Below are 13,284 nucleotides of genomic sequence, written 5' to 3'. Positions count from 1 at the left end.
CTTTTTTAACCCTATACAGTAGGCCTAGACAACACATAATTGGCTACATATTTATGTAGAACCTGTTCCAGATGGAGCTGGAGAATGTGCATTATACTCTGAAATATTTTATTGTAGGGTCACTTTAAATTCCATGTTCCCTGTCTGTCACTCACTCGACGTTGTGTCGATGTAGTGACACTAGGGTTTCGCTCTTGAGAGCCCCAATCACCTTTACTTTATTCAGAAAAGGCCAATGAAAATTGGCGAGTGGAATTTGCATGCCACTCTCCGCCCTGGACATACGGGTATAAAAGAAGATGGTGTGCACCACTCATTCAGACTTGTTCTTCGGAGCCAAGCGCATGTGTGTGTGTGTTCGTCCTGTCACCTTATCTTCTGCTGCTGGAATTTACGCCGCATATCAGCGGTCACCCTTGCAAGATCAAGTGTTGTGCTTCCCCTGGGCGATTCGGCGGCTGAGTCCACAGGTGTTAAAACAGTATATTCCAAAAGAGTATATTTTCTCTAAAAGAGCTTGGCATCTTTTTAAAGATGTCCTATCGCCTTTGTGCTACCGGGAGCGGCCATTATCTCTCCCCACTAGATGGCTATGAGATCTGTCTCAAGTGCTTGGGTTGCCAGCACGCCGAGGCAGCTTTCATGGAGGGATCATTTTTTTTCGGCGAGCGCCGCGGGTGATCTGGATGTAGATATGGGAGTGTTCCTGCTGGCTCAATAACCGCGGACATCCCAGCCCCCAGCACACTCATTCTGCCTGGTAGAGTTCACGAGTGAGGTAGGCGGATTTTATATCTTGTTCGGAGCTCACGACGAGGATGAGATATCAGTTGCAGCATCAGAGGCTGGGCTTGAATCCCCCTAGACCACGCCTGATTCCCTCTCGGGATCTCTCTGTGGTCCTACCTGCCTTACAGAGAGCCCCTTTGAGCCCCTGGAGCAGGCCGAGCTCAGCACTTTGTCACTTTGGCCTCCACCAGGAGGGCGGCGCTCACTTCTATCAAGAGGGCGGGGGACCTGCAGGTGCTCTCTGTCACCAGCGAATGCCTGAAGTTCGGGTTGGCACACTCTCACGTGATCTTGAGACCCGGCCTTGTCGTTACTGTGCCCAGTTCATGCCCTGTGCATCTATCTGGACCACACGCAGAGCTTTAGATGCTCAGAGCAGCTCTTTGTCAGCTTTGGAGGGCAGCAGAAGGTGAAAGCTATCTCCAAACAGAGGTTGTCCCATTGGATTGTGGATGCCATTTCTCTGGCTCACCAATCACAAGACCTGCCGTGCCCTTTGGGAGTCCGGGTGCACTCCACCAGAGGTGTTGCATCCTCCTGGGCACTGGCGAGGGGCACCTCTCTAGCAGACATATGCTACACCCAATACCTTTGCAAGGTTCTACAACCTGCGCATAGAACCGGTTTCGACCCGAGTGTTACGGGGTAACAACAGGTAGGCCGGGCGGCTAGTCGGGAGTATCGCTTGCATTGCGCTTTTCCCCTTTTGAGGTGATAATGTGCGCTATCTTGTCCTTAAGCACCTATAATTCCTTAAGCACTATTCGGTGGCGAACTCGGCAGAGGAGTAACGCCGCCAGGCCCGTCAGGTGAGCCCATGTACTTGGGCTCAGTGCTCCATACGTGGTGATTCACCCCTCAGTCGTTTCCACTGTTCGGTTTCCCCTCAGGTGAACCCTGTGTTTCCCCTCATCAGAGCTCTGCTCTGCCTTGGCCACTGTTGCTGTGTACCCACTCCGTACATAGGGTACTCCCCAGTGGCATCATTCCATATGTGAACTTCCCCGTCGGTAAGTCCATGTGAGGTATTCTCCACATGTTAACCTCCCTCTGGTAGGATGTGGTCTCTGTAGTGCTCTCCCTCCTAGAGAGGGAAGAGCACTTCCCAGCGCTATTCTAGCAGGTACTCGGTGGGAAATTGCTTAATATAAAATTCAGGAAAGGCCACCGTGTGTAGCTTCCTCAGGTAAGTGCCTCCTCCCACCCTTATTGGGACCCGGGAGACGCCTTACCTAACTCACTGGAAGGTCACGACGTGGTCGAGCGCTCGCTGCCCGTGTCCGTTCCTCCATATCACTCGACAGTTCAGCGCCTGCAGCATTTCGTATAGGAACCCCTAGTGAAAAAAAAAGACTGAAAGCACTGTTAGTAAATGTTACACGATGATTTTAGAGTTCTGAGAAAATCATAGCCAAATAATATTTTGTGCAATGTTATGCAGTCATTAAACAGGGAGTAAAAGACATTACATAATGCTGTTCCCTATTAAAGAAAGTTTGTGAAAGTACATGATGCAAACAACTGACTAAAAGAGGACGTGTCCTAAATATTGCTGTGAAATTGGATTAATTCTGTTCAGCTGTTAAGATGTTTTCTTTTTTCAGTTGTACTCATTAGACTAGGACCAGGCAAAGAAAAAAAAGTTGAAAATACTTCTTAAAATAGGAATGGAGCTTTACTAAAAGCTGGATATTCCCACACAGAGACTTTGTTTAACATGGTAGCACACAGGAAAATATGTGGAGGTGAAGAGTGGCATTGCAGTGTTGAGGGAACAATGTTAAACAAAGTCTCTGTGTGGGAATATCCGGCTTTTAGTAAAGCTAAAAAAGAGGAAAGTGGAGAATATGTAAATGTAACATTAAGCTATGCTTGATGCACCACACTCACCACACACTGACCTGCTCTAATGGAAAGAGGCAAAAAAGAATGGAAAAAAAATATACAATATACAAAGTGGAGGGAAAAGAGAGAGAGCTTAGACTAGCATGACAGGAAATGCGCTCAATGAGGGTTAGGGTGGTAGCATTAAATTTAACAGAAACATTTACACAAAGCAACTAATAAAACTAGAAACATACAAATTTACATAAACGAGTTAAACATTGTGAAAAACTGGAGCATTTATCGTAATATTTTTCTACAAAAAAGAAGACAAAATGTCTCACAGGGATTGTACATCGACTCAAATTAAGCACATGAACAATACAATGTGATAAAAGCAGCGATGTTGTGTTTTGTCACGCTACCGCTACTGCAACTAAACTATTAAGAAAACGGCTGAACTACTGTCAGGTTACCGAAAAATGTATTTATGTTTGTAGTGTCATTACTTTAAGTTAATTACTCCCTAACAATTGTGGTAGTTTGGGGCTAGTTTAGTTGGTGGACCATCATAGCCATGTTGTTATTTGTTATTTGTTGTTAACTAGCAAAACTTAGCTAAAAAATCTGGTCCACCAGCATTTTCGTTCTGGTAAAGCTTGACCAAGGAAGTCTTGCTGGTTAAGTTAGTTAAGAAACCTGGTGTGACACCATCACCTCATGCTGGGAACCAGCATCCAAAACACAACATAAGCTGGTGGCCAGCAATAGTGGTCTTTTCCCCAGAGAGTGTGAGAAAAAGGAAAGAGATCAAAATATATAGAGAGATGAAAGAGAGGGAGTGAGGTATTTCACTTCTGTGAGAAACGGTTGGATATTGACTCTGCTGATATGTCTGGTTCAATCGATTGGCAGTTAAATGCAGAATGTCGGCATAAATTGAGTGTCAGGGGAATCTCAGCCATTCAACCAGCCTCCTTTTGCTTCTTCATCCTCTTCCCCATCGGCCACTTTGTGGTTTCCAACCTCATGTGTGTACAGAAGCCCATTAAGAGGCACACATCCCCATCCACACTACGCTCGCTGAATCAGAGAGAGCTTGGAATCATGCCACAATACCCAGCAGCTGTTTGACTAGCTAATGAGCACAGCTGATGGAGAAAGAGACGAAGAGAGAGACAGAGAGAGACAGACAGAGAAGTAGAGGCTGATATTAAAACGGTTTGGAAAGGGATTCCTGAGAAAGCACATTTGAGATGCTGAATGTGAGCTCCAGGCAGAGTGAGTCAATGAGACACATGACTCCAGTCTGACTCAACCTCTATCACGCACTTTGCCTCACACTCTGCCACAAACTGTGCCTCAAATTATGATACAAACTCTGTCATCACATCTGCTTCAAACTTTGCCTCAATCTGCCTCAACCTCTACCACAAACTGTCTCAAATTCTGCCTCAACCTCTACCCAAAACTTTGCCTGAAATTCACCACTAACCATGCCTAAAACCCTGTCACAACATCTGTCTTGAACTCTGCCTGAAATACAAACTCAGCCTCTAATACAAACTCTAACTTAACCTCTACCACAAACTTTGCTTTAACTTCTGCCACAAACTCTGCCTCAACCTTTGCCTAAAATTTTGCCCCAAACTCTGCCTCAAACTCTGTCACAACATCTGCTACAAACTCTGCCAGAAATCCTGGTACAAACTCTTTCACAACCTCTGATACAAACTCTACCTTGAGTTCTACCACAAACTTTGCCTAAAATTCTGCCACAATCTCTGCCTCAAATTCTGACTAAACCTATTTCACAGCCCCTGCTACAAACTCTGTCTCAACTAGGGATGTGCATGGTAACCGTTTGTAATATTCGGATAACTGTGAGGGTTCACACACGGTTATTTTGGTTATTCGTCGGGAGCAGGAACTCGAAAATAAAGAACGTAATTATAATAGATATGCGTCGAACACTACTCAAAAAAGCAGGGAATAAAGTCCACAGTGAGCTATGAGCCTAAATAAAACAATACATAGGTTTTCAAATAATAACATCATTCTTAATAAATTCAAACAAAAATAACAACAACAAAAAAAATAGGTAATTTAAGTGCCAAACCTGATACGTGCACTGTCTAGACAGGTTCACACTTCCGTGAGGCAGTTACTAAGTTGCACTGTTGCGGTTTATTAGCCTCTTGTTTTTGCTTTGATTTTTGTACATAAGTAAACACATCAGAGCAAAAAGGTAAAAAACTTTGGCTTACAGTTTATAAAGCACTGAAACTTTGCTAAAGCTTTTTATCTCTTGATGAATAGGATAGTGTGAGTTCGAAAAACAATCTTGAATGAAGTGTTACAGTGTAACAGTCACATTAAGTCCTTTTTGACACCTGAACTTCTTCAGAACATTGAATCTTTGTGACACCTGCACAAAAAACAACAAAAAAAACAACAAAAAAAATAGACGCAGTGTCAAAGAAAAACACACATGTGTGAACAGCATCTCACTCGCCATTTACTTATAAAACTGACCCGAACCTGGCCCGACTGACCGTTTGTAGGGTCCCGTTGGGCTCAGGTCTGGTTACAGACCTCTGTTGCACATATAGAAAAATCAAATAGTGATTTTAGTATTCGAATAGAAGTGCGGCGAACGGTTCACTGAGTGACCAACTACCTGTACCCATCCCTAGTCTGAACCTCTACCACAAACTTTGCCTCCATTTCTGCCACAAATTCTGCCTCAAATTCTGTCACAACCTCTGATGCAAACTCTTGTCTCATCTTGCCTTAAATTCTTCCACAGTCTTTGCTACAAACTCTGCCTCAAATTCTACCACAAACTGTGCCTTGCCCCTCTGTCTGGTTCTAAACACCTGCATCCAGAGTCTCACTCAAAAATAACTTAACCACTTATATAATAAATATGTGTGTGTTTGTGTGGCTATGCCAGCAGCTGTGACACACTAATGCTCCTGCCTAATAAAACGCAGACTAATGAGGACACCTGGGTCAGTCCTTCTCTGAGAGAGATGTGTTCAGAATTAAACTACCACCACCCAGCCTCTTGTGTCTGTGAGTGTGTGTGTGTGTGTGTTCAGCTCCTGTGTTTAGCGACATGCATGACAAACAATAACTGAACGCACTGTGAATATGTGATCCTACCTAACCCTTGCCCTGGTCAAAACACCCACAATCCACAGCACAAAGCGTGACGATTGAGTCTGACAGTTATGCAGATGAGCTCATTAGACAGCACCCCTCATGCGCATCAGTCCCAGTATGGACATGAGAAGAATACTAGCAAACAAACTGTGTCCTGTTGGATTCTCTTAAGTACATCAAGGAGGAGGGTTTGTATATGTGTTTGCATATGTGGCCCATATGCGGGGGCCCTCTTTATGGTGTTATGTGCCAATTATATTACGGTTCAGTTTGTTAGGCCTGGCATTTACACAGAGTGCTACACAAAGGGCAGCCTAAATTTACATAGGAATCACAGCTGCAGGAAACATACGTGAATCACGCACTTCATTTTTTTTAATTCGTGTGCTGGCAAAATGCATGCTAATTGACATGATGGAATGGCAGTGTAAAGATGGTGCAGGAGCCTTTACCTAGTCTAACTGCTTTCCTATGATGTGAAGGAAAGATTTTAGAATTCTAGAATCACAGAATTACATCCATCTGCTTTATATGATTTATATCCATGACTTCACAAATTATGCTTGTGAGTAGGGACCCTGTTTAATGGTTTGCAGGGGGGCCCCAATATTTGCATTACATTACTGCATAGGAGGAAAATTTAGGAGCTAGTTACGTGTGTGTGTTTGGGGGTGGGGGGGTGGGGGGTGGGAGGTGGGTTTATTAGGACATTTTTTTAGGTTACAAACTGGTAATTACAAGGGTATTATGCTATAAATGTGGTTTATGAAGACATTTCTAGTGTCCCCATAATTCAAATCGCTTAAAAAAAACATACTAAACAAAGTTTTTTGAAACTGTAAAAATGCAGAAAGTTTTTTGTGAGGGTTAGGTTTAGGGGTAGGGAACAGAATCTATAGTTCATACAGTATAAAAATAATGTCTATGGAGAGTCCTCATAAGGATAGCCGCACCAACATGTGTGTGTGTGTGTGGGTGGGTTTGGGTGGTATACGAGGACATTTTTTTAGGTTACAAACTGGTAATTACAAGGGTATTATGCTATAAATGTGGTTTATGAGGACATTTTTAGTGTCCCCATAAATCAAATAGCTTAAAAAAAAACATACTAAATTATGTTTTTTTGAAAATGTAAAAATGCAGAAAGTTTTTTGTGAGGGTTTGGTTTAGGGGTAGGGTTAGAGGATAGAATCTATAGCTCATACAGAATAAAAATCGTTATGTCTTTGGAGAGTCCTCATAAGGATAGCCGCAGCAACGTGTGTGTTTGTGTGTATGAGTGTGTGTGTGTGTGTGTGTGTGTGTGTGTGTGTGTGTGTGTGTGTGTGTGTGTGTGTGTGTGTCTGTGTTGATCAGAAGTCACGCTCCAGTCTCTTGTGTGTTCAAGTGGGCGAGATGCTCGGTGGGAGGACTAAATAAGTAGGAATGCTGATTTGAACCACATCAATTTAGGGCGTCATGCTGTTACACCCTCAAAAACCTGCCGTGGTGTATCTGACTGTGTTTTGTCTGTATGTTTTGGGGTATTTAACAGGTTCAGAATATCACTCAATCAATGGAGGTGCTAGATCTGAGGACCTACAGAGACCTGCAGTATGTGAGAGACACGGAGAACCTCATGAAAACAGTGGACGGCAAACTAAAGACTGCCTCTGATAACCCACGCAGCCTCAATCCCAAGAGTTTTCAGGTACTGGAGTCTGGCTTGCCTCTGCTGGCTCTAAACAACACGCAGCAAATACAGAACATTCCCTTAATGTTAGTGTATGGTTCCCAATTCCACCAATTCCAAACTTTCTAGGAATGTTCTTATTAGGTTTTAGTTTCTGACAACCTAACTAACTTATAACCTTACTTTTACAGAACATTATCTAATGGTTATTTTTAAGTTTTATTTTATTTTTGATAGTATTTATTTAAATGTAGAAATGAACATCACAGTGTATCTGATTTACAGCCAATGCAGTATAAAATATAAGTATACTTTTCTCTGCAGGGTTCAGCATGTGTGAAAAGCATGTAAGAATCATAAAATATGTGCCTTTCCACTATCTTCCTATCTTATTCGCTGCATTTGATGTATACTCATGAGGTGTGCTCTTTCGCCTCATAACTTCTATGTGAAATGGATACATCCACAGAGACACTCACCACAGATTTGATTGCTTAATCGAGACATTCTAAAGGTCCTTTTGAGAGAATAGAAATGCACCTCAATTATTTATAACCAGGACCTGGAGCAAAGATGCTGTTGCTTCAGTAATGAGTGTGTATGTGTGTACAAAAGGTTCTGCTTTCTGTTCTTTTTAGCTAGCAGCTACTCTCCCCAAGGCTAAGATTCAGGCCCCTTGATTAGTGGAGCTTTTTATCTCTTGATAAATAGGATAGTGTGTTTGCAACCCTGACGTACACATTCAAGATGATCTCATATTAGATGAAGGACTCTGCCAATGCATAAAGTACCAAATGGCAGAGTGTGTTTCAAGATTAGTAATTTGTAGCCGTCTACTAAAGAGTGTAGAAGGGAAGCCGCAGACACTCTTCATCTCCAGAGTATCACTCTCATTCAGAACGCTCCACCACCACTTACCCATCCTCCTGCTCTTCCGTGGTCTGACTCATCTCCCCGAACGCTGCATAGAAAATGATTTCGAAATGTTCTAGAAATCATTCTTCATCTATCGATATATGTTCAAAGCACCATAATCCTTTTTTTCTTCTTCTCTGCTGAAGCTGTAAAAAATGCAAGAGGTGCGCCTGCGTTAAAAGCACTATTTCAAAGAGTGCGAGTCTCATAGGCTGGCTTTATTTCGGTGGGGCTGCTGATGAATGTGGAGAGCTCAAAGTCGCCCATGGCAGGGCGGGAGATTAAGGAGACCAAATTTTTGTGTCTCGGAACAGGAAAATTTGATTTATGATGTGGCGCTGCGGGGCTGTGAGCAGCTCCATCACCAGATTTACGATAAACATTAACAAGGAGGAAACAGCCCCTCCTGTGGTGAGCATGCTTTATTGATACATCTACTATTCAGACCCACTTTATTGATATACCTCAGCCTACGCTAGGCCTGCCAGCCCTCCTGGCTGTCGTAAATGATTGCCCTCAGTGAGCTGAGATCAGCCTGTAAGTTTGAGCTCTTTCATAGTTGTTTGGTCACGCAGAGGCAGGGAGCTGACAGTGCCGTGATGAGTGGGCCTGTGTCGCCCTGTTGGATGTGCAATAGATTGTAGAAGATGTGTACTAATCAATAATCAGTTAGACAGCAACTAGACGGGAAATGCAGTCCTGTGAGGATGCACATGGACGCAGGGTGGGAAAGGATGCGAAAAAGTTGGTCTGGCCATCTGGAGATGAACACACAAATAGAGCTGTTCAGGAAGTTCCAAAACTACATTAGCATTTAATTAGCATATTTGAGCCATGGATTCCCTCAGAAATTTCCTAGTAATTATAAGGTTAGTTTTTTTATTACTTGATGAGACTTTCGCATTTGGTTCTACCACATAAATTAAACACTCATATCTTAAATGTGACTGTTGAAGCTGTTGTTTTTTTAGATGTAAGTTGCTAACAAGTTGCTGAATGAGGACTACAATTATTACAAGGATGTGGATTTACATGCTTGACAAGTCAGACAACCATTGTACAGTAGTTCTGATGTAGTAACATTAACCATTTTAAAAACAGCAGCTTCAACAGTCGTGTTTGAGGTATGATGTGTGTAATAGATGTTGAAGAACAAAATGTGAAAATCTATTCAAGTAGTGTTAACCACAGACCTTACTTTACTCATAAATCAAAAATCACATTGCCAAACCTCTAAGGGAGGGAGATTAACCCTTTCACTTCTATTTTTTTGTCTCCTTACCACACTTCCTTCTTCTGTTTTCCATTCCCGTCTCAGGAGCTGAAGGATAAAGTTACTCAGCTGCTCCCCCTGCTGCCAGTGGTAGAGCAGTACAAAGCAGATGCAAGGATGATCCTGCGGCTGAGAGAGGAAGTGAGGAATCTGTCCCTGGTACTAATGGCCATTCAAGAGGAAATGGGAGCCTACGACTACGAGGAGCTCAGGCAGAGAGTGCTACTGTTGGAGACGCGCCTCCACTCCTGCATGCAGAAACTCGGTAACATATCTAGTCATTTCATTATATTCATTATATAGAGTTTGAGCTGATTTTAATTTTAAGGAATATGCATCAACAAAACAACTGACTGTGGACTTGCCATTTGCACCTATTGCCAAGCACAGGGTTCCCGTGGAAAACCTAAGGTTTAGTAATATTTGTAATTTTTAAATTGCATTGTTCAAGCCTGGAAATGTAATGTAAAGTAATCAAATCTTAAAAGTCATGTAAAAGTAATGGATTTCTATGCTGAAAAAATATTTTTTTTAGTTATAGTTTGCCCTAAAATATTTATTTCGCTAGATATTGTTCTTGTAGTAGTGATGTCTGGTTCGTAAGCTAATCATTTTCTCAAGTTGGTTCCTTTCAAATAATTGGTCAAACAGTTACACAAATATGAATGATTCATTAGCAAAACACTCTGAAACCAAATTACTTTTAAAACTCCTTATCCAGCAATCAAAATGACTGGAAAGGTCATGGGAAATGTTGGAACCCTGCAAGCAGTATGTGACCTATTACAACAAGAAAAGAAAAATAATTTGGATTTATTGGATTGCCAGTGCAGGGCTTCTTTGGATAACTCTTAGCCACTGCAGGAATTTACTCTTAAATGGCAAAAGCAAAAGTAAACTAGGCATGTTTGATGGTTGGGAAAACCACATTAGACCTAATTAAATCAAAATGTGCTTGCTGTCCAGTTAGATAATCAATTTAAGTCTGAACATTAAAAACAGCCAGCTAGCAAGCCTCATTCTGTGTTACGAAAAGTCCAAAGTTCATTTAGTTGAAAGAGTAATTGGCTTTCAGATGCGTGATGAGGCAAGCTCATGTTCTATCTGAGGTGAAACTGATGACTTCACAAGAAAATCCAAAATAATGATTTAATGAACATTTGTTCTGCTCTGTAAATTTGATGCCAACTGGTTCATCAGAGCTCCGTTGAGCCATGTTGAAGCCTTCCATTTACAGAGTTCACCACTGTGGTTTATCGCCAGGTTGTGGGAAGCTAACTGGCGTCAGTAACCCCATCACTATACGTGCCTCAGGGTCAAGGTTCGGCTCCTGGATGACTGACACAATGATCCCCAGCTCTGATAATAGGGTAAGAGCGACTGTATTCACTGCACTCTATCACTCCATCACTGACACTGCAATGATGAGTGGCCTTTCCCTGGAGACACACACATACACACAAAGTCAGTGTTTTGGTGAAGTGAAGCTGCTCCTCAGTATAGAGAGAGCTGAGTCACTGATGGATGTTTCTTCTCCCCCCCCCCCCTCCTCCCTCCCTTATTCTCTTTCCTTCCCTGTCACGCTTAATGTCTTACCCTCCCACACTTCATCCTTCCCACAATCCTCACTTCTTCTGTCGGAGCAACAGTCCCCATACTAATCACTCTATCAGGGGGTCGGATATTAACACGTTGTTTAGGCAAAAGTTTCACCGAGCACTGTCAGTACTTACTTAAAAGCTCTACCATCATCTGACATTATTGGAGGAGAAGACTTTCACTGTGTACACAAAAAAAAAAAAAAAAAACCTATTCTGAATCAGTATTTTTGACTTGTTTTCCAGTACAAAATATCTAAAGATCCTTAAAACAAGATCATGTTATTTGGGAAGCAAAAATGTATAATAATTAATAATTTTCAGAGAATATATGGTAACACTGTTCAATAAGGTTGTATTTGTTAACATTAGTTTATACATTTCGTATCATGAATTAACAATGAACTATATTTTTACAGCATTTATTAATCTTGGTTAATGTTCATTTTTAAATAGACTATTGTTTATTGTTAGTTCTTGTTAGTTCATAATGCATTAACTTACATTAACGTATACAACGTCTAATGTAAAAAAAAAAACACGTCATGGTTACTTGTGTAACCTCCGTTCCCTGATGGAGGGAACGAGACGTTGTGTCGATGTAGTGACACTAGGGGTCACTCTTGGGAGCCCGAGACACCTCTGGTCTTTGATAAAAGGCCAATGAAAATTGGCGAGTGGTGTTTGCATTCCACGCCTCCGGACATACGGGTATAAAAGGAGCTGGTATGCAACCACTCATTCAGGTTTTATGCTGAGGAGCCGATATAAGGTCCGGCCATTTCAGCGGGTAGTTGGCAGGAGGGACACAACGTCTCGTTCCCTCCATCAGGGAACGGAGGTTACACAAGTAACCATGACGTTCCCTATCTGTCACTCACTCGACGTTGTGTTGATGTAGTGACACTAGGGGTCCCTATATGAAATGCCACAACTGACTGAACTGTGTTACGTGAACTGGCGGTGTGTGATGGGCAGACCACTGTGTGCCTCATAGCCAGCACACCAGGTCGACACGTAACCTCCCCCAACATAGTAATGAGTGTCGAACGGCCCTTTGGGGACAAGTCGACTACACAAAAGATAGAGACAGGCTTAACCCAGTCATGGCCTCTTTTCCCCTTCTCTTTTTCCACTCCCTAAAAAAGAAGGGGGATTATCCAACTGGGCCGCCAGGTCTATTCGGGGGGTGTCCCTCCCAAGGGGAAGACACAGCGGAGACCACACCTCGCCCAAAGAGAGGGGGGGATATTTAAGTGGAAGGATATGTCACATGGTCTTTCCACCATGTGGAAAGTCTTCAAGGTAGATTCTGCCCAATGGGGGAGGAGTTACTACAAACATGGAGACTGGGGCAGAGGGGCTCTGCCCAAGGAAGACACAGTTTGCCAACAGGGAAACTAATTAGCGGAAGATATATATCGCATGGGGTTAGCCTTACAGGGAACTGCCACATGCGGAGTACCTACCCCGGAACAGGACTCTTAGTTAGCACGTGTACTGGGCCGGCAGCGAATCTCTCCAAAAACTCGACTGCCACAGGGCTCGGAGGAAGTCAACCAGGGAACAAACTTGTGAACACTACTGGGAATTAAATGGCGCACATCTTCAGCTCAAAAGGAGGTGGAAGGCGCTATGTGCAAGCGATACACCCGGCCGGCTATCCCAGGCTTATCCGCTTGTGTTGCGTGCCACTACTTGGGACGAAACCGGTTCCACCCGGAGGTTGTAGAACCTTGCAAAGGTGTTGGGTGTTGCCCAGCCCGCTGCTCTGCAAATGTCTGTTAGAGAGACACCCCTGGCCAGGGCCCAGGAAGCCGCTACACCCCTGGTAGAATGGGCTCATAGCCCGACCAGGGGCGGCATGTCCTGGGCGACATATGCCATAGTTAGCACGTGGCGGACCTGTTTTTAGATAAACAAAATTAGTTTTCGCTTGAACGCCCCAATGTCGCTTAGGGGCTGCATGAATTGTTGCTCTCATGCCCTATCATGTGCGCACACAGGAACGGTCAGTCAACAGTTTCACTAAATAATACATTTGT

The 13,284-nt window shown here is 43.1% G+C and overlaps 1 protein-coding gene across 2 annotated transcripts in view; it reads left to right on the top strand.

The window, feature by feature from the left end:
* The window catches only part of LOC127452105 (noelin-2-like), a 107,156-nt gene that overhangs the window by 86,332 nt on the left and 7,540 nt on the right, over positions 1–13,284 (top strand). For both annotated transcript variants that reach the window (XM_051717310.1, XM_051717309.1), the window contains exons 3-5: positions 7,316–7,471; positions 9,687–9,906; positions 10,905–11,011. In XM_051717310.1, coding sequence (XP_051573270.1) covers positions 7,316–7,471; positions 9,687–9,906; positions 10,905–11,011 — 483 coding nt within the window. The remainder of the gene's footprint in view (positions 1–7,315; positions 7,472–9,686; positions 9,907–10,904; positions 11,012–13,284) is intronic.

The sequence above is a fragment of the Myxocyprinus asiaticus genome, chromosome 14, assembly GCF_019703515.2.
Source record: "Myxocyprinus asiaticus isolate MX2 ecotype Aquarium Trade chromosome 14, UBuf_Myxa_2, whole genome shotgun sequence".
NCBI lineage: Eukaryota > Metazoa > Chordata > Actinopteri > Cypriniformes > Catostomidae > Myxocyprinus > Myxocyprinus asiaticus.
Note: the sequence above shows the minus strand (reverse complement) of the source record. Positions and strands in the feature narration are given on the sequence as shown.